At 46.7% G+C, this 22,221-nt stretch overlaps 1 protein-coding gene across 1 annotated transcript in view; it reads left to right on the top strand.

The window, feature by feature from the left end:
• The window catches only part of ADAMTS16 (ADAM metallopeptidase with thrombospondin type 1 motif 16), a 141,707-nt gene that overhangs the window by 95,714 nt on the left and 23,772 nt on the right, over positions 1 to 22,221 (top strand). The window contains exon 18 of the mRNA XM_078066540.1: positions 1,638 to 1,764. Coding sequence (XP_077922666.1) covers positions 1,638 to 1,764 — 127 coding nt within the window. The remainder of the gene's footprint in view (positions 1 to 1,637; positions 1,765 to 22,221) is intronic.

Below are 22,221 nucleotides of genomic sequence, written 5' to 3' on the forward strand. Positions count from 1 at the left end.
AATTGCAAAATTTACATTAGGGAGCATAAAATAAAAACTACACAGCTTGGTTAAAAATATAATTATGTTACATCAGCAGAGAACTGAAAAATTTTACAAAACTGCCAAGATCCTAACTACGATTTCCTTGTCCTTCATCAGCACCCACTGAGCTTAACCCCTCGGAGCGGGCAGTTTGGGGTCAGACGCATGAACTTCCATGGTGATTTCCTGTTAAACCAGGGAGGACTCTCCTCTTCTGACTGCTTAAGAAAACCAATTTCCTAGAGAATGTAACATTCCCCATCTAAGGCATTGACTTGTCTTATTCCTTCTGACCAAGTTTAGCCACACTGTCCAATGTGTATTTTAGAGACTTCTAGTTTTCCTTGAGTAAAGAAGGATTTGTCTTCACGTGGACCCTCGTGTTAGAGATGGTTGTGCCTGGCATCTACAATCTACTTGGTCTGTCTCTTGCTCTGAACATCTGCCCGGCGGGGGAATCCAGTTGGATATAGGGGATGCTGAGTTGTGCCCGGGCTTGGGCTGCAGACACGGGGCACGGAGGGGCCACACGAGCAGCAGGACTCCATCAGGCTTTCCAAAGGCAGCAATGAAATCATTTGTAGATCTTAGTATATTTTAATTGTGTTCATTTTAAAGCAGTACCAGTTGGGTTCTTTTTCTTTATTTTTTTCTCCATCGGATGAACTCTTTAATACCGTCCTTCAAAATGTGTATCTAGTTAGAATCCCCTTAGTATTGTGGTAAAATATACATGGCAGAATGTTTCTCAGGACTGTTAAGTCCGTTCACACTGTTGTGCAAACATCCCCACCATCCACCTCCAGATCTTGATCATCTTCCCAGACTGAAAGCCTCTGCCCATGGAACAGTGACTCACCAATCCCCCTCCTCCCAGCCCTGGGCAAACCAACATCTTACTTTCTGCCTCTCTGGCTTTGACTATTCTAGGAACTTCATGTAAAGAATAGTACCTTTTTTTGGTAAATTTAATGAATTGAAATATTGAACAAATTTGGACATGTTTGCAAAGCTGTAAACAGCACTGGGGATATGAATAGGGGCTGAGGATTGAACCCACTTTCATTTCTACCATTTCCACTGACCCCATTCAATAGGACAGCTAAGTCATTATTGCGAAAAGGCCTCCGTTCAGTTTATTTATTTAGCTCTGGAATCTCTGGTGACAAACTGCTTTATGTTTTTTTGTCTGTATTTCTTTCTGGCTTATTATCGATTGCTTCCTATTGTGACTTATCAAGTGGAAATCAGGCATATTATGTTTCTTTTGAGAAGTGGGTGATGTTCCCAACTCCAGAAACAATAGGAAAGAATGATGTGTCATCAAATGTATGTTGGCACCAATTACAAGACAAAGGCACGTGTTGACTTTAAAGATGCGAACATATAGGAGAGAAGTACAGGTAACTTAGAATTGATGAAATTCCCTGATAAAAAATCACAAAGACAGATCAGAAAAGAACCAGTATGCCAAGAGTTGGCCAATTGGTCATTAGCATAAAGACTTGCCAATGTGGTAAATCCTTTTTAAAAAGAGATTTCATTGCTCTTCCTCTGCCTTTCCCCACGGGGCACATTTCTGAGTCTATTATACGTTGCACCCTTTCCTGCAGGCCAGATGACCACGAGGGCAGGCTGCTACCGAGACCTGAGGTTTCAAGTCAACACATCGTTCTGTAATCCCAGCACCAGACCTGTCACGGGGGTGGTGTCTTGCAAAGTATCTGCCTGTCCTCCCAGGTAAGAGCTGCTGCGTTCATCCAGACAGGTGTCATAGTTTTGTAAATATACTCCATGAGTCTTGGGAGCTCCAGAGTCTAGAGAAGGGAAGAGCTGATTGTTGTCATGTAATCGGGGATCAGGAAGAGGCAAGAGTAACCAGAAGTGCCTGAACAGGTATGTTTGGAATATCTTGTGAACGTAAGTGCAAGTTCTCCTAACGGCATCCTATATGCTGTATTTTCACTGTAATCACCGCAGGCTGGCGGGGGTGATAACATACCGTGGTGACAGTAACGTTTTCCTTCTCAGCCTCCAGTTCGTTCTGCTCTGGTTTATTTGCCTACTGAATGAAACGTGTCAGAAGGATGCATTCACAGGCCTGCCAGATGAGGCAGGGCGTGTGGATTGCTGCAGCGCACGCATGCACACACACGCACATGTACACACACGCACATGCACACACACATGCACACGCACACGCACATGCAGACACGTGCATGTGCACACACGCACACATGCATGCACACGCACACACAACACACACACATACACACACGCACATGCACACACATGCACGTACACGCGCGCACACACACATGCACACACACGCACATGCATGCGTGCACACGCACACGTGTGAGACTGAGCGAAGGAAGCCGGGGCCCTGGCATCCCGTTCTGCCCGCGGTGCTGCCACCCCGAGATAGTTCTCAGGAAAGCGCAGGTGCCCGGAGTCGGTGGGCTGGGCCGGGCCCCGCGGAGCAGCCTCGGCCGGCCCTGCTCCCAGCTGTGACAGCCCAGGCACGCCCTTCCCCTCTCTGTGCTCAGTGGCTTCATCTTCACGGAGGCCACGGCCCAGGGGGATTGTGAGAATCATCTGAGTAACATATTTACGGAATGAAAGTCTGACTCCAGATTCTTCAGACAGCCGACGCACTAAAAACAGTACAAGATAATCTCAAACTTCTTGATTTTTAAAGATCCCCAGTAGCTGGCGAGCTGATTCCAGGTTTGTGGAAATGTGTCTCAGCAGCGTGATGCTTTCCCGGGAGACAGGAACACACAGGAGGGAGAGGCCCCATGTCTCCCTTCGTCTCTGAGCTGTTGGGTCCCTGGTCACTGGCTCAGGATAGAGACGGAGGCCACTTACCCGCATCTGAGAGGTCAGGACCGTTCCTTCCACCACGGTGAGGGGGGTCCTCCCTGGGGACATCCTGTCCTCCAGTCTCCCTGCTCCCTCAGGGGCTGGGGACCCACCACCTCACAAAGCCACCTGCCCTGCCCCAGGCCGGGCTCCTCAGCCAGCTCGCCCCGCGGCCTGCTGTTGAGAGGTATGCCAGTCGAGACTGACACGAGGACTTCGGTGCTGGAGGCCCATCACCCACCAGTGCATGGGCGCCGGCCTGGGGATCCTTTCTGGGGCTGGACAGGCTCTTGTAATGGCCACACGCCTTGATCCCCTCGTCATGTCCCTCCGCGGGAACTCCGCGGGCCCACGCGCCTTGTGGGCTGTGCTGAGCTGGACAGCGAGAACACAGGCCACCGCAAGGCTTCTCCAGGGTCCGAAGCGACAGGCCAAGTGCACAAAGTTCTGGATGGTTTAGGAAGTGAAACTCACGGTTGGCAGAGGGAGGCTGGTGGCAAAAATGATCATGCTGTGGGAAGGAGACAGATGGCGGGGCGGCCTCCTGCCAGGTGGGTGCACCCCTGGGACTCCCTCTTCCTGGACAGCCGGTGGGCACCTGTGTTCCAAGTGACGCAGCGTTGCCGTCACCGTGACCTCGATGGCGGCTCTCCACGGAACCTCATGACCTGGGAATGCTTGCTGACATCGTGCTGAGTTCCTGCCAGGGCCCACCAACCTGGGCACCTCAAAACAGCTAGTTAACTTTGCTGCAGAGAAACCTCCCTCACTGAGACGAAGAGACATGTGTGCATGTCACTTTTATGTGCATGCAGAACCAGCCTTAGTGAAGGTAGATCAGCTTAAGCTCCGGATAATTGGAAATGGTTAGTGTTTGCATGAAGTCAGCCCGCAGTCCGGCCCGCCCGTCTGCTCGATGAGGCTCATCAAGGGGGATGTAAGGAAAACACCCAAGACGAGGTCCCCAACTCCCGGCTGCCAGCTTCCTGCCTTTAAGCATCACCTGACTCAGCTGTGAACTGAGAGTGGGAACCCAGAAGAGGCCTCTCTGTGTCTGTGACCCATGCAGGGCTCGACCTGGAAGCAGGAGAGGCCAGGGCCACGGGCGGAGCCGCTGGTGCCTCCTTGGAGGGCGCAGCCCCACCCCCACCATGTGCACACACATTGCTTCACTCCCACATGGAACCCCCGCTAGATGTCCCCCAGCCCTCCCAGCTCGTCCTCTGGGCTGTGGGAAGCGAGCGGCAGCAATGCAGCTGCCCTCCATGGGCGCCCTGCAAAGGCTGTGCTTCCTCCTCTTCCTCTCCAGCTCCCTTCCTTTCCTTCCTCACTGCCCCAGCTCCAGCCCTGTGGGCAAGGCCAGCCCCAGGCATGTGGAGCCCAGGATGGGGGGCTGTCAGATTCCCTGGTGACCTCCCGAAGCAGAGCTGCCCTCACCTGGCGCCCAGCTGCCTACCAGCTCAGACTTGCAGGAAAGGAGAGCTAGTCTCCCGTGTTGGAGCCCTGACCATACGGTCCCCATTGGTATGGGAAGCCACCGTCCTAACTCCAGCGTGCCTCGCCTGTGAAACTGAGGTCTGAGCCACCCCGCACTGGCCACCGCCTCCTCGTGTCACTGCAGCTCACGCAGTCCTGGACCCACACTCCAGTCCTCCTGTCTCACCTGGACAGTTGCCTTCCCACCCCTCACTGTCCAGGACCCCCCGGCCCGCCCTCAGCCCAGAGGCCATGGATGGCCCTGTAACCCTTGTCCCGCCAGCCCACTGGACCTGCTGGCACAGCTCTTCCTTCGTTCTCCTCCCCCGAAACCCAACCTGGCTATACCCAGCCATCACCCAGGCCGTGCACGGTGCTCAGGATCTCCAGGCTGCAGGAAGTTCAAAGCCCATGTTCTCAGTGGAAAAGGATGGGCCCTCTCTTGGTGGCCACCCAGGATGGCCATCCCACCACCCCTCCCAGGACAAGGATTCCGTGTCACCTCCAGTGTCCTCCAGAATTCCTCCTCCTCCCCATCCACACTCTCAGCCCATGACGTCGGACCTCAAACACAAGAATCAGGTAAGGGCCACCTCTGCTTCCTGCTAACAGCCCCCCTGTGAATCCCCCACTCGCTCTGGCCCTTCTTCATAGTGAGCCAACGGTCTCATTTCTTCCCAAAAAGTCCTCATGGGTTATGTCTCTGATTCCCCTTTTCCATCAGGCTTATCGATTCCTTCCAACAAAGATTTCTAAGTGGATGTTGGATTTTCCTTATGCTGTCTTATAAACACACACATATTAGGAGGTCACTCATTTTATGGGCAGGTCACCTGTTTAGCCCATTGTTTTTCTCCCCTCCTCTGCTTCCCTGCAGTTTGTCTTTCTGGTTTTGAGGGATCTATTGTCAAAACATCTCTATGTTCTTTGATGTATTCTAAACTTACTAAGGTAAAATTTTATAAGTAAATTCTGTCAAGAGCTTTGTATGCTGAAAGAAAAGGCACAGTTCAGAGCAAAAGGACTAGTCTAAGGGAAATTGGCACTGATGAATGGGAACAGCATTGTTAAAACATAGTGAGGACTCCCTAAATTCATCCAGGAAACATCCAGAGGCCTCCATCCATCTGGCCCTTTGATTTATGTCTAATGTTTTCAAATATTTGTATTCTTATCTGAAGGAGAAAGCTTTTGGCGACAGTCCTAAGCTTGCTGTAAACCTAATGCCATACTTTCCTGCTGGGAGATCCCTAATGAGGTTCCTGCTATATCCCCAGCAAATAGCAGAGGCCTGATGACCAATGGGACCCCGCAGGTTTGTGCTGAACAGGTGGGGCAAGATGTCCCAGCCTCTGGCCCCAACTGTGTGCATCAGAGTCCTTTTGACGGAGTGGACTGGGTCGGCCGGGATTACGAGGATGGTGGAGAGCAAGGATGGTGTGAGCTCGGGAGCTGGTTTAAAGGTGTGGTTCAGATCTCCCTTGTGTCCACTTTGTATGTAACCAGGGTGATAGAGAGCGAGGGTTTGTTGAGGGAACTCATGTGAGATCCGTGCGCTCTATGCGCAACACATGGGCTGAGCACTTGATAACTCTTGGCTGTTTTTATTTAGGGTGTAAAAGGAGAAACAAATTCACATCCATTATTTATTTAGTCTGTGAAGCAAGACTATGGCAAAACACAGAAGAATGAACTTATATCACATGTATTAATCCTTGTGCATTTTTATTTTAACAACTGAGTTGGGAAAATAAGATCTTAATTTAAAAAGTTGTTTTGTTTTCCTCTGCGATGTAAGATACATTTCTCTCTTGCCCAGAAAACTGGCAGTTTTTTTGTTCGTTATTCAATGGGATCTGGGAGTGGGGTCTTTAAAACATCTTAATCCCTAGCCGCCTCGTCTTTAACTGAAATGAAAATGAAAGCCTCCTACACTGGTTGCAACTCCTGACCTCCCCATCAGCGTCCACATACTTGCCTGGGCTGAGGCCGGAGCTGGTGCAGCAGGAGGGCTGTGGAGCCCCAGCCTCGGTGGCCATGTGGGCTCCCCAGCTCGTAAATGGGAGTGGTGGCAGTGGGCTGGGAATCAGGAGTCTCCTCCCTGGAGGAAGATGATCCTAATAGGTCCTGGAGGCTGTGGCGGGCAGGAGCATCATGGCTAAGAACCAGGCATCAGCACTTCCCAGGTGCTCCTCTGGGCTGGAGCGAGGCCAGGGGGCAGCCTGCGGCTTCTCCCAGCTTCTGCTCCACACGGAGGGTTGGCTCCGCGCTGGCCTTGGAACGGACGGCAGGGGGCGCGCCCAGGGCCCCGCTACCTCTGTCCTCCTTGGAGCGTGAATCAGGTTCTGTTATCGCTTGCCTGTGAAACACGAACCATAAATCACACAGATACTTATTTCCTTTATATTTCTGAGCTTATCTAAATGGAGTGGCCCTTCATGTCATTTATCTTAACTAGTATCTGGTTTTGGAAGCATGAATACTAACAGCACGCCTTCCTGGACAATGGCGGGAAGATGCGAAAGGAAATACTTTCCAGATGGGAAACAGGCCCTTTTCTTCCCTCTTCACGATTCTCCTAGGAATGCAGAGTAAGAGTTTAGGTAAAACAGATTGTCATCAAATAGACTTTGTTTTCTTGTTTTAGAAAGTCATGCAAAGACAGCCCCCCTCTGTAGTACTTTCCACTGGGTGGACTATTTCTGCCCACACTTTGGTGACTCCTTACCGACCCATTAGCAGAATTGTTTGCTTTCACCTGAAGTGCCTGGGTCAGCATTTGGTTGCACATTGTAGAAATGCAAGGTAAGGATTAGCAGGATAACTCTGTTACGGATGCTCTCCCACAGCAACATTTCCAGTGACAGGAGAGGGGCCGTGATTTTTTGTCTCTCACCTCTTTTAGATACAAGCAACACAAACATGAACTGCCTAGGTTACCAAGGGAATGAAAAGAACTGTCCTCACTTAGGCGGTTCCCACATTCGAAAGGGTTTGACTCACGGGAATGCCAAAGAAGTGAGCGTGTTAGTTCATTTGATTGCGTGGCTGAGAATGAACTAGCAGCGGGACTGGCTCTTGGGCATCTGACCTGCATCCAGGGCCCGGGGGGCAGAAGGGACCGTGCTTGCTCTCATTCACTGCCATTCCAACTTGAAATTCCTAACGGTCTTTGAGTCTGCCCTGGCTTCCACGAATTATACAGCCAGCCCCGCCCAGCAGCCCCGCTTCTGTTCAACAGTGTTATCTGGAACAGGGCTGGGAAAGCGATTCTTCGGGGACTTCGATCACAGGTGTCTCCTGGACGCCACAGCAGTAGACTTGAGGGAGGGAGGCCCCTCGGTGCAGTCCTCTCCTGCTTTCTCCCCTTCACTTACGGGATGCGTGCCAATGTGGCTGAAGAGAAGGACGCTCCCAGGGTCACAGTCTGTGAGGATGCGTCCTCTGGGCTCCACGCTCCCCCTGTCCTCTTCGTCTGGCCGCGGGCCCAGCTCCGGCAGGGAACCTGATGCTGTGGCTCACGCCCAGAGACGCCACCTCCCAAAGAGCGGCGGACCCTGTTCTTCTTTCTGTGTCTTGTCCTACCCCACGTGCCCCCAGTGAGAAGGCATCTGACCTTCTCCGTTTGGTCAGGGAAACCAGAAGAGTGTGACATTGACACTGTCTTTAGAGGGATGTTTGGCTAAAGTATGACGTCACCAGTTCAGGTGCGAGCGTCAGGACAGAGTCACCGGGCGTGACTGTACCTTAGTACGGAAGATGATGTCTGACCGCGCTCCCCAGGGAAGGAAATCACTTGACACCAGAACAGTGAATTTCAAATGCACTCGAGGGGCCCTTTCTGGCTCAGTGTAGAGCCTGTGGCTCTTGATCTCAGGGTTGTGGGTTCGGGCCCCATGTGGGGTGCAGAGATCACTTAAAAATAAAATCTTTAAAATGCGTTCAAGGTAGTACAGATATTTGTTAGAATGTATCGTCGAGGAAAGTCAGGTTACAAATAGGAACAAATGGAATTCGTCATAGGCAAGGCTGATTTTTTTTTTTTAAGATTTTATTTATTTGAGAAAGCAAGACAGAGAAGGGTGAGCATGAGCAGATGGGAGGGGCAGAGGTAGAAGGAGACTCCCCAGTGGGCAGGGACCCCGACACAAGTCTCAATCCCAGGTCCCCGGGATCATGACCTGAGCCGAAGGCAGACGCTTAACCAACTGAACCACCCAAGCGCCCTGGCAAGGCTGATATAATTTACTTCCTCAGTCACTTACATATTAACATAAAAATCGTTGCAATAGGAATATAAAAAATAATTAGCTTTCTAGATTTGAATTTGTTATTTGACACTTAAAAATCTGCCTTAAGTAGTTCTGTAGAATATTTTGTATTTTAGGTTTTTTTGTCTGCTTGATTTTGCTTCATTTGTTTTAGTTTGGTGTGTTGTTTTATATTTATATACATATCTATTTATTTATCCAAATGAACAAAGGCAGAAAGTCACCTTGGGAATACTTCCATTTTTCAGGGAACTTAACTAGTTTTATACATTAAATAATACCTAAATTTCTCATAATATTTTTATTATTTTGGTTTCTAAAATTAAAAACTAACTTATAGATAGATAGAGATGGTTGGATGGATGGTGGATACATGATAGATACATGACAGATAGATAGATAGATAGATGATAGAATAGATCTTACTACAAATCTTTACCTATATCCATATGTCCACTGTATATATACTAATCAGTGCTTCTGGAAATATTTGTTGAAAACTGGAAACTTCGCTCAGAATCATGATGTTTTGGGTGGGGGAAGAATATAGGATACTGTTTTTAGGTAAGAGGTAACATTGTTTTACTCTTAAACCTGTGAATTATTTAGAATTATTGTGGTTTACTATTTCCAACTTTATGGAGGCTTTACGGTAATTTTTTTTGTTATTTCAGATGTTATTACATTGAGATCAAAGAAAGAGTTAAAATTATATCATTTTTCGCATTTTTGAGACTTCCTTTATGGTTTGAGCATGGGAGTGTTTATAACTGTTTCCTGTGGGAATGAAGGAATGTGTGCTCTGTGTTGGAGTAGAGTTATTTATATGGCAATTAGATCACGGTCCTTATTTATCTATTCAAATATATTCTGATTTTTTGTCTATCTTATATATCTGTTTCTGAGAGAAGTATTTTTAAATCTCACTTTATGATTGCTTACTTTTCAATTTCTCCTGTTACTTTTATTTCATAATTAACATTAAAGTTCCACATCGCGTTGATAGCATTATAGCTTCCTCGGGTGTTGTCCTGCTAAATAAGGACCATCTTTACATGTAATATTGCTTTCCAACTTAAGCTGTTTTTTTCTGAAGTGAACAACATGGCCCTCACTTCCATTCCCTCGTGCCTGGCATTTCTTCATTCTCTGTGTTTTTAAATGTCAGCATTATGAGGTTTCTCTGCATCTTGAACAAATCATCTTTTCTGTTGGATTTGATTTTTTTTTTAAAGATTTTATTTATTTGACAGAGAGAGACAGCAAGAGAGGGAACACAAGCAGAGGGAGTGGGAGAGGGAGAAGCAGGCTTCCCGCGGAGCAGGGAGCCCTATGTGGGGCTCGATCCCAGGATCCTGGGATCATGACCTGAGCCGAAGGCAGGCGCTTAATGACTGAGCCACCCAGGCGCCCCTGTTGGATTTAATTTTATCAAATCAATAATATATCTTCTTGGGGCGCCTGGGATCCAGCCCCGAGTTGGACTCCCCATTCAGCGGGGAGTTCGCTTCTCCCTCTCCCCCTGCTGGTGCACGCTCTCTCACGCTCTCTCTCTCTCTGAAATAAATAAATAAAATATTTTTTTAAAAAAGAAAAGAATATATCTTCTCACGCATACCCTTGGTCTGCTTTTATGAGCTGTAATTGCCCTTGTTTTTGGATTCAGCTCCAATTTCTTATGTGTCTTCTGTCTGCTGTGCATTTTCTTTGCATCATGTTGTTCCATGTCTCTGCTGATTTCTTATGAATTTGTAGGATTGTGTTTATTCTCTTTTATTGTCAGTATTGCCAGAAGCTCTGTACTCTCCTTTTCTTCACACCATATGCTTCTGATAAAAATAAATAAAATAGACAGCTGTATAAATGAGTGTAACTTGAGAAACACTGAGGATTGCTCATACATGAATATCATAAAACCCTTACAAATAAATAATTTCTAGAAAAAGCTCAGTGAACTGGAGAGAGCTTAACGTGGAGTACATCTTCTCACAGGTGGATGGTGCAGTATTTTAGAGTGTTCTGGACGCATCTTTGGGGAGTGTCAGGAATCCCTGTGTCAGGAGCCACACTGGATGGAAGCATCCCCAGGGCGGGGTCTTGGGCAGGGGGCCCTGGCTCAGGGAAGGCTTCCCCCATGGCACCGTGGGCCTTTTGCCCCCGGCCCTCCCTCCGCTGGGTCAGCTGGCAGGGTGGAGCCCCGGGGACACAGCCAGCACCACGGGCCCTAGAAAGACAACACTTTGTCCCCCCGCCTCAAGAAAGGCCACTTGCCTAATTTTGCTTTTTTTCTTGCCAGAAAGAAAATAAAACACAATAAACAATAATAATAAAAAAGAGAAGAAAACTGCTCCGTGAACCCTGTGTTCATTAAGAATGAATGTTTTAGTGCCACTTAGATTTTCGAGATACAGAGGCCTCGTTTTAAGGAGCATTGCCCTCTGGAGTAAGCATTGCTGAATTTGGGGATAATGTGAATAATACTTTGGTTCTGATCCTGGACAAGCGAATCGGGCATGCTTTCACATATGGTGACCTGAAATTATTAAGACATTACTCATTTAAACTTTGTGACTTTCTAAAGCTGAATTGGACTGAAATGTACCTTTAGACTGTCTCCAAACATGGGGTTCACTGATGTCATTAAAGAGAACAATCAGGTGGCTGTGGGAGGGTGAGCATGGGCACGCTATCACAGGAAGAAGTCACACTCCTTCACTCTTCACAGCGGTGTTTAGTTTGAGAGACCACACGTACTACGATATCTATTCAGTTATCTATCAGATCTTTGCATGACCACCTAGTACGTGTCGCCATTCTAGATGGCTTGCACCTGGGCCCTGATCCATGGGACTCACAGGGCCAGGCCATCAGCGTGCACCCAGGTATGGACGAGCGCATTTCCACATATGCATACTGATTCAGAGCATGGCAGATCCTGGAAGCGTGCTTTACTTCTCTTAAAGGATGACAGTAGATCTCTCTAAGCTCTTAGATAGGGTGCCTGGTGGGAATGGAGGGTGGGAACGATCCAGCCAAGATGAGCAGCAAGTGCAAAGGCCCTGAGGCAGAGGTAGACTGGATGTTGGCAGAGGGCTGAAGGCCTATGTGGCCTTGGTTAAAGGGAGCAGTGGCCGTGATCAGGAGGGGATCAGCAGGGGGATCCAGGTGTGCACGGCCTTGGAGGCCAGGCTGGGGAGTTTGTATTCTGTTCCTCAAGTGCTGATAAAACTTGGGAAGATTTGAGCATTGGTACCATGTGACCCACCTCTAGGGAACCTGGGGACAAAGGCATGAGAGAGAGGTGGGGGCAGAGCGACAAGTGAGAAAGCAGAGCTGTGGGCTCCAGCACCTCTTTGGAGGAGTCTTGCCGCCAAGAACAGCAGGGGGGCAGGGCTGCGGCAGTAAATGTCTGTGAAGCCCAGGGAGGGTTCATGGCCATTTCTCTCATTTTCACACCAGAGCTGGTTCAGTGTGCCTGGGCATGTTTGGACATGATCGGCCAGGGAGGATGGAGAGAGCAGCCGTGGGTAGCTGGGAGGGTTACCCTGGGCACACAGAGGGACGCGGCTTGAGACATGGTGGCCCACATGGAGGAAGCGCCTTACTCATTCTTTTTGTTTTCACAGTGAAAGAGGCTAAGTCATGGGAGTTCGAGGGGGTTTGCTGGCAGGAGAAGGAGAGCGTTCGGTGGGACGGTGACCCTGCCAGGGACGTGCGTCTCCGGGCACCTGCAGGCCCTACATTGAGTGTCATGACCCTGGTCACGGTTGCAGACATGGTGGGCAGAGTTGGCTTAACCAGGATTAGGATGAAAAGAAAATAAAACTGGTTATAATTAACCTCATTTCAGTGATTCACCAGTAAAAATACGTCTATCCAAGCACGGCCCGGTACTGAAGAAGGCCCGGTATTTGGTTGCACGCGTCTGCAGAACGCACAACTGGCATTTTTCAGCTGCTGATTGCTGATCAAGGAAATGAGGGAGAAAGGCCAATTCAGTTTTACAAAGGGGGTCGTCCTTGTCCCTCTGTTCTCAGGTGACTTCGGTTTTGGTCCCCATGTGACAGGGCTGAGGTTTTTTTTTTTTGTTTTTTTTTTTAAATTTTATTTATTTATTTGAGAGAGAGAGAATGAGAGAGAGCACATGAGAGGGGGGAGGGTCAGACGGAGAAGCAGACTCCCCGCCGAGCAGGGAGCCCGATGCGGGACTCGATCCAGGGACTCCAGGATCATGACCTGAGCCGAAGGCAGTCGCCCAACCAACTGAGCCACCCAGGTGCCCCAGGGCTGAGTTTTTGTCTAGTGTTTAAAGATGTGCCTTTTCTTTCCAGCCTGGACACCAAGTGTGAGCGACCTAGTGCTTGGTTTGTGGCTCAGCTCAGGAGGCAGGAGTGCCCTGCTGCTGGAGGTCACTCACATGGTGTCCTGGGGGCTCCCAGTGTCTGTCACCGTGGCGTGCTAGAAGCCCCTGGAAGCAGGTGGCTCTGCCCCACACAAAGTCTCTTGGGCCCATTTCTGTGCAATCCCAGGACCATTGGATGAAGGTATCCTTGGTCAGTGTTAAAAGCCAAACCATCCTAAGTGCTGTGTTTCGAGAGACACAGCTTTAAAGAACACAGAACCGGGGGTTTGTTCAGTGGACTGACACTGAGGGGCAGTTTGTCATTTCAGCCTGGGCTTGTTTCCCATGGTGTATTTTCAGGGGGTGGTGGGGGCAGTGAGGCCTAGGGAGGAGCGGTTTTGGTTCAGAGTCGGTCATTTAAAGCTCTTCTGTAGGCACCACCTTGAAGGAGATGCAAGTTTGCAGACATGTGCCCTGTGCAGTCCCTGCATGGTGCATGTCCATACACCGCCCAGTGTGCTTCTGGATCAGCCTGTGCCCGAGCAGGGCCCAGGGAGTCATGTGCTCTGCACATCGGTCCTGGCAAAATCATGTTCGGCCAATGATGCAGTTCAAGAAACTGAAACCGGGTGGCTTAGCAAAAATCGAACAAGAAAGGAAGAAGCCCTTCGCGCTGCTGACAATCCATCTGCACCCAGTGGATTTCTGCCCAGAACACGGTTGAACGTATACTCTCTGAGTTTCGGTGTATCTGTAAATCATTGCATCCTATTTAACAAGACCCAGTGACTCAATGTCATTAGAGTGTGCTGTTTTAAGACTGTGTTTGGAGCTGATGAGAAAATTTACAAACTGCACTGTTTGTGAGTTTGGGACATTTCACGTGATCAGCCCGATGGATGCTCAGGGATCAGGCACACTCCTTCCATGTTGAAAGCGGTTGACACTTGTCCAGCCTGGTTCCTGGTATTTGACATGATATGACATTGTTATAAACTAGGTTTTTGAAAGGAAGACACTCTAAGACTCTCTCCTTTAAAAAAAAAAAAAAAAAAGGTCTGAGAGTTCCGAGGCCTTAGCGTTAGACAAAACTCCCGGACATTCCCTTCAAAGGAAGCATGCTGTGTCCCCAGCTTTCTCAGACTCTGAAGCCAGCATGAGTGTGGGAAAGCAGGGGGGCCCCGCCCTCTATTTTCCTGCTAAGGGTAAGCACACACATCTATAGTGGAGGGAGGAGAGCAGATGGAAGGACGGGGGTGGCTCTTCCTTCTCTGCATCACACTGTAGCTCTTATAAGGGCTGCATTGCTCAGGGACCACAGAAATTCTGCACCCTAGACCCCGGCAGTACTCAGCTTGACACCCATCTCCATAGTAACCGCTGCAAAGGGTGGGTTTCCTGCTTGTTGAGGCTTCAGAGGTTCTGTAAGATTCTAGGTTTTAAAGAGTTATTTTTCCCACCAGAATCCTGGTTAGCCTCCCCACTCCAGTCCACTGCCACCACCATAAAAAGGAGTTTCACTGAAAGAGGAAAAAAAGAAAAAAATCATGGGCATTACAGGGCAAGAAAAACTGAGCAAATGAGTCTGGTGAGCTCCTGTAACCTTGAAAGAGCTTTAGCTTAAGGGGGAAACCAAACTGCAGTTGATCCTTGAACAACACGTGGGTTGGGGTGCTGGCCCGTCCAGAACCTCAGGACCAACAGCCCACTGTTGACTGGAAGCTTACCTATAATGCAAACAGTTGACCAGAATGTATTTTGCACGTCGTATATATTATGTGTTTTAGGATAAAGTCAGCTAGAGAAAAAATGTTAAGAAAAAGCATGAGGAACAGAAAATACACAGTCCTGTCCTGTATTTGTCGAAAAAAATCCGTGTGTAAATGGACCCACGCAACTCAAATATATGTTCTTCGAGGGTCAACTGTAATTGGCTTTAGAATTTGATACGGAAATTTAATTATTTTGCAATTCACATTGACATTTGCTTAAAAAGTCAAGTTAGTTTTGGTTGACTTGTTGATGTGTTGTCATTCCAAAGTCACCTGTAAACCGTGATTTTGCCAAGCCTATTACCAGCTTGTAGGGATCTGATAGAGTTTTCCAGGTCTAGAAGGAAAAGAAGACTTATGCATTAATTTTGTCATGTGGCTGAAAGATTTTCTGACAATATTAATATGGTGACCAAAGGTTAGATTTTTCCCATCCCTCTTTTTTTCCTTGGGTTTCTGCTTAAGCAGTCCTTATTTGATTTACAAAGTTTTCAGTAAGTATTACCTCTGTCATTTGTAAAGGCATGCATAGATTTTTAAACAATATTCCCACAACCAGAGATCTTCAAATTCATTTGTTTAGATAAGTTACTTTTCCATTGAAATACCGCCTTTAGGATAAGCCCTCGCCCCCAATCTGAAGAAACAGTGCTGCAGGGTGAAAAATATGACCAAATGAGAGCTTGAGACATTTCCATGTGGCTTTTTTTCCTACAGGTTCCATATAAGTTCAGGTCAAAGGGAGTTGAAACAGGAAACAAATTTTTAATGTGCTTCTGACTGTGGTGGCCAGGAATGTAATCGCCAGAAAGGGAAGACCACAGTCTCCCAGAATGTTTAGATTTGTCTGGATCCAATGCAAGACAAGAGCCCACTCAAGAATCCCCCTTCCTCCTCCAGTTGCCATATGGCTGCAGCCTTATTTTACTTTTATGTCAAACAAGATTCTAATGGGATTTTTAATTGTTTGATGCATTTATTATGTATTTCCTCAATAAAAAAGAAAACTAAAAAGGAAGAATCCATTTAAATTCTCTAGGATATTGTTTTTTACACTATAATTTTAGTTGATTTTTATACTATGTAGGAACCAAATGCAGATGGCATAAAAAGCCATACTGTACTTTGAAGCTCACCATGAGAAATCACCGTCCTGCCTGCCCACCACTCCATCCCCAATCCCATGGACCAGGGGCAAATCTCTTACTCTGGCTCTCTCTCCTGGTATCCTTCCCCCTATTCCTAAATAACAGGCATGATCACCATGTCCCACGTGTTGGTTCCCATGGTTACAGTCCCATCCATCACAGGGGACGGTGTGGTCCACTGCATCTCCTTTATCACCCTCCCATGGCTGTGTGGTCACCACCTCCTTGCCCTGCATCCTTCCGTGTGGCTACACCCCAGTAGTTGGAATTGTCCACCTCATTATTGATTAGTCCTTGCTGGCTAAGTAGAATACCTTGATTCTGTGTCCTTTTGGATATGAGAACTTTATGTTTTCTAAGACTTAATAATTGCTTGAATTTCGCCTGATTAGTTTTCTTTACATAAACCCCAAGAGATACATTAAGGTCATTGATTCATTTCACCAATATAATAATTGGAGTATCTGCTACGTGCCAGGCCCTGGGGATACATTAGTGAGTTGAAAGAGGTCCCTGTTTGGGGGAGCTTATCTGCGGAGAGACATAGTCAACAATAAACATAAGGTATTTTTTAAATGATGGAATATTCTAGAAGGTGATGAGAACCAAGGATAAAAAGAACAAGAATAGAGCAAGACGGAGGAGGTGGGAGTGTTAAGAGCAGGAGGCGTGGGGTGTCGGGTGCACCTCACAGAGCAGTACAGAATTTCTGTCTTTCTCTTTGTTTCTTTTATGTTTCCTTTGTTTCTCTCTCTTTCTGTCTCTTCTCCTCCCCACAGATTATTCCCTCCATATTCCCTTTTTCTAGCAGCGGGGTGGTGGGTTTTCCTCTGTCCTGCTGGTGTCTGCCTCCAGTTCCTCATCATCCACATTGTCTAGGCACGTTGAGACAGAGACCCCAAGGCGTGCGATGGACACTCCCTGTGCTGAGACAGGCTTATCAGCTGCTCTTTGCCCTGGGATCATCGGTTTCTCCAGGGAAGGGTCCTGTCATCAGACTTGTGCGTGTTGCGGGGGGAGGGAAAAGTGGCAGGTGCACCCAGCCCTCCAGAACGGCGGGGAAGGGGCCGGGCTGGGGTCTCAGAACCTGCTGTTCCCACGCCTCTCCTGGTCTTCTGGAGCCATGTCTCCTGCAGAAGCCTCCTCCTTGGCCTCCGTTAGAACTGGGGAACGCAGCGTGTACTCAGTCCACTGCATGTTACGAAAGGCCTCTCTTGTTGGTGCTTGGAGTGACAACGAAATAGTCCTAAGATCCTGAAAACATGCACACTGCTGGGGCATTCACTGTAATAACTAGGAGTAATAAGTCGAAGTAAAGGCAATTGATATACTGAGAAAAATTATTGGAAATCTTTACACAAGTCTAGGGTTAAATACGTTTTGTACTGAGCAGAGAGGAAAGTAAATTACCCGTAGGGTGAGCAATATGCCCCAAATGACCTAGGATTGCCCTGTGTCTGGGGATGTCCCTCAGTCCCAGGCCACCAGAGTGCTAGGTCATCCTGCCCTCGCTCTCCACGAGTGACAGGAAAACAAACTGAATTATGATAGGAAATGCTCACATAGCGATTTCTTTCATAGCCAATGATCGTCATCCTTGGGCCCTAAGCAGTGAATCTGAAAAGAGAAGTAGTGCACCTTCCAGAGATGCACGTTCTGTGTCATTGCAGGGATGTTAGTGATCCGGGGCGGGGGGGGGGTGGGGGGGGTGGAGCCTCCGAAGGTAACATGAAGGATCCTGTCATCTCAAGTCCCCAGTTTTGTTTTCACTATTCTTAGAGGAGAGTGTCCTAAATCCTGTAAGCTCCAGGCCCTACACCCCTGGATCCGCCCCAGCGGTGGTGGTGGTGACCCTGACAGACTCTAATGCTTGCCAAAATGAGGGATCGACTCACGAGATGCCCACAGAAATGCCAGTCAGTACTATTACCATCCACGGTAGAGACATGGAGACTCTGACAGACGGCCACGGGAGGTTGTGCAGAGAGGAAATTATCTCAGGCACGCCTTAGCCGCCGAGCAGATTCGTGTAAGTTTCGAATGTAAATGGAACAGTATGAAAATATATTTGACCCCCCTTATTTGTACTGTTCTTTTCCTTGTGTGTGCACATGTACACGTGTGTCCATTAGGAAACTACGTGTGATCAAAGCGAATACCATGTTAATATATATTAACTCGTGTGTGTTCATACATATGTCTGTGTGTGTGTGTATGTGTGTGTATAGAACAAAGAAAACAAAAGTCCCATAAGAAGGGTAATGGGACATCCCAGTGTGCTCAGAATGATTCCAGTTGATCCACTGTCCCTCTATATTCAGTAGTATCCTTCTCCTCCAAAGGTTTGGGGGGAACCCCGTTTGGTCACTCAACACATCATCCTGGCTCTCGGGATAATCCTGTGGAAATTTGTTGAGCGCCTTGTCAGATGCATTTTTATTACTGTTAACTAATTTTTAAATTGCTATGCAGTGAAGTTTTTATTTACTTTCCATAGATTCTTGTTTATATAATGTAACTTGCAAGTTTTCTGTACTCTAGTATCATGAAATATTTTACTCATTTCAAACATTTTGGTTACATTAAATATTTGACTTTGATGAAAATGGGATGTATTTTGGCAGGAAGAATGAAGCCCATGTCCCACAGCTTTTCTTCCACGGCCCAGTGATCTGCCCCAATGTCACTTAGTGAAAAATTCATCTTCTGCCCACTGATTTGGAAGGCCAGCTGCATCCTAGCTTAAGTCCATGTATATAACTGCTGCATTGGCCCTACTGTCCTTCCCGGTTTATTTTTCTGTGCCAGAATCTCACGTCTGATGAATAGATTTTATGAATCATGTGTCTTTTTTAGAATTTTTCTGGATCTTCTCGAATGTTCTTTTTCCATATGAACTTTATATTTATGTTGCCGTGTTAAAAAATTTTTTTAAAAAGCATCCTTCTGAAATTTTGATTGGGATTACATTGCCTTAGTAGACTAATTTAGACAAATTGAAATCTTGAACATATGGAAGTCACCTACTGAGAACCAATTTTTTTTTCTTCATTATCCCATTTGGTCATTAGGTTCTTCAGGAAGAGCTCATAGATTTCTTTACTTACCTGACTGTGAGCATTTATATTTCCTTGAATATTTCATATTTTTATTAATGTTGTAAGTAGTATCTATACCATTATACTTTAATTAGAGTCAAATTAATTTTGTAACCATACACTAAAATTTTAATTTTCCAATTTTTTTTTTTTTTAAAGATTTTATTTATTTATTTGAGAGAGAGAATGAGAGAGAGAGAGCATGAGAGGGGGGAGGGTCAGAGGGAGAAGCAGACTCCCTGCCGAGTAGGGAGCCCGATGCGGGACTCAATCCTGGGACTCCAGGATCATGACCTGAGCCGAAGGCAGTTGCTTAACCAACTGAGCCACCCAGGCGCCCTAATTTTCCAATTTTTTTCAGTCAGAAATCTTTTATTTTTAATATCATAAACCAATAATGATAATTTTGGCTTCCTTTTCTAATGTCTGTACCTCTTGTCTACCCCACCCCAGTTTAACTACAAAGGCATATGCTTCTAGAATAAAAGTAAAATGTGTCAGTCCTTTTTCCTGATCCTTATTGGAATGTGTCGACATTTTCAGCTCTTTATTTGGTAGAAGTTGCCCCTTACATTTTGATTTATCATATTATGAAACTTCACTTGTTTGTATTTTCTCAGTTACTGACTTTTAGTGAATGCCTTTTCTTCTTGACATGACAGTTTTACAACAGACTTGAAAGGTTTTAAGAAAAAACATCAATGGGGGCATCTGGGTGGCTCCACTGGTCGAGCATCTGGCTCTTGATTTCAGCTGGGGTTATGAATTCAGGGTCATGAGATCGAGCCCCGAGTTGGGCTCTGCGCTTAGTGGGGAGTCTGCCTGAGATTCTCTCTCTCCTTCTCTTTCTGCCCCTCCCCTCTGTGCTCTCTGTCTCTCTCTCTCTAAAAAATAATTAATAAATCTTAAGAAAAAAAGAAAAAAGAAAAGACATTGATGAATCTGTTTTTGAGAGTGTGTGAGGTTCTGAGCAAAGCACAGGGTGGATTCCTGCTTCCTATCCCCACCCCGACCCCAGGAGGCACACAGGACACTCCCCTCAGGATACAGAGCTGCGGAGCCTCAAGGACTGGTCCATTGATCTAGATCATAGGCCTTGTCTACACACACAGGTCCCTGGGCTTTACAGGTCAAAGATGGAAACTCACGGGAGCTGAGAGGCAGCATGGACACCACTGAGTGTTCACTGCAGGCTCTGAGTGTGTATGTAAGGGACGTGGGGTCAGCCCCCAAGTCACTGGAACACATTGAACTGGGACACGTTTCCATCATTCGGACATGTGAGCCCTTGGGATGTTAAATTTGTGAAGAGAAGGAAAGCACCTGTCATTCTACACCCGAGATGAGTGATTAATGGCTCCAAGTGGCATTCCAACCGTGAACCCCTGCTGGTCGCTGTGTGTTCTTCAGTGTACTGGTGCCTTTAATTTGATAGTAAACCCTTTATAATCTGTGTACATTTCTATAAGAGTGATCTGTGGGTTTGTGTATGATTTCTCAGTAGATATGCCTTATATTAATTCTTCCATCTGTGTTGGCTTCCTATTTGTGATTTCCAAATAGCTCCCTACTGTTTGCTAACTTTGGCTTTATGGTCTTCTTTTGTTTGCCCCTCTGGTTATTTAGGAAACACATAACCTGTTTCGAATTCTAGTATAGTTACCTATACAACTTAAAATAATATGCTTAAGCCACTCTTTTTTTTTTTTTTTTTTTTTATCAATGTCTCAATGTAAACTAAAGCTGTAAAAATGTTGTCGGACAAAGTAAGGCAATTGGTATATTTCTACTTCTTTTGTTTTCCACTCACCAAACTTCATCTCAGGCCCCGATCTTTGTTAAAATTGTCTCATTTCAATTTAATTTTAATTTTATTATGATTTTTATATCATGGAGTCTATTCTTTCAATAAAGAGGGCATGTTCATTCTGTGCTACAATCTTACTGGTCTGTTTAAATGGATCCAGTGGTCTTGCCAGTCCCTGCATCCGTAACTTTCTCATTCTTCAGTTGAGTAGTTTAAATCTTCTCCTGGCCACAGGAGTGTATCTCAAGGAGATTTTTCAAGAGGGATCCTTAAACCACAGATCACCTCACCCCTTGCTGACCTCGGAGCGTCTTTCTCGTGCTTCTTGTCTTGCTCCTTGTAATGTCATCCTATCAGCCTACCTCGTTCTTGAGATCTTCCTTCATTCAATTCTTTCTCTCTTTTAAATTTCCTGACAGTGGAAGCTATTTTGCAGAAATCTATTTGATACAATAAGTCTTCTTTCACAATATTTTCATTTTATTTTCCTTTGAGTGCTGTCTTTTTTACCTGTGCATTTTGTTGGATGGGTTGCTCTATAATCTTCACGTAGACTCCACTAAGGTTCCTTTCTCCCAGCTCAGCTGGAAGCAGGGCATTTCCAGACAAGTCTTTTATCACCCAGAGTGGAGCTGGTCTCTTTCCTCGTGGCCTTGCTCCCGAGGCACATTTTTTTCCCAAGTGCCTTTTGGAACAAATGTAGACAGTTTATAATGTGACTAGTCCTTTTGTTTTGGTAATTTTGATATGTTCACAGCTGTCGGCCATTTATTTGGTTTTGGTAAAGGAATCTCTATAGTGCATCACTTGAACCTTCTTTCCAAAATTCCTGCCATGATTTTTAAATTTAAAAAAAAAGGAGTGTCAGAGATATGTGCTTTCTTTGTAAAGCTATTGAAGAGTGGTTCACACCTGTCAATAATTACATGGCCCACCTATGGTGACCAAAGACATTAACTCAGAATCTGCTCTGTTGACCAACAGCAGCATGATTTGTCCCCCAGACATGGCGCCATCTCAAGAGGGGGATGCCTGTGTAGGGTTCCTCTCCTTGTGGTCACTGTGACCCACTGTGACCCATATTTGTGACATGCTTCAGGTGGCCTCGGAGTGATGGGCCTCGTAGGGTCCAGAGCCCAGGAGTCAGGACCAGGCTACCTGCACTAACATCCTGGCTCCACCCCGTGCTCCTGCAGATCCACGAGCATGTTCCTTAGTGTCCTGGACTCCAACTTCCCATCTCTGAAATGGGTATAATCACTGTACCTCCCATACAGATTTGCTGTGAGATTTAATGGGCTAATGCAGATGAAGGATCTCAGTGATGCTTTGCTATCCTTACCAGTATTGGAACTCGACAGACTAGAGGGATTTGGGCTTTGGATTCATTGTCTGACTATAGGTTTTCCGGACTTAGG

This window comes from Halichoerus grypus, chromosome 2, assembly GCF_964656455.1.
Source record: "Halichoerus grypus chromosome 2, mHalGry1.hap1.1, whole genome shotgun sequence".
Classification (NCBI taxonomy): Eukaryota; Metazoa; Chordata; class Mammalia; order Carnivora; family Phocidae; genus Halichoerus; species Halichoerus grypus.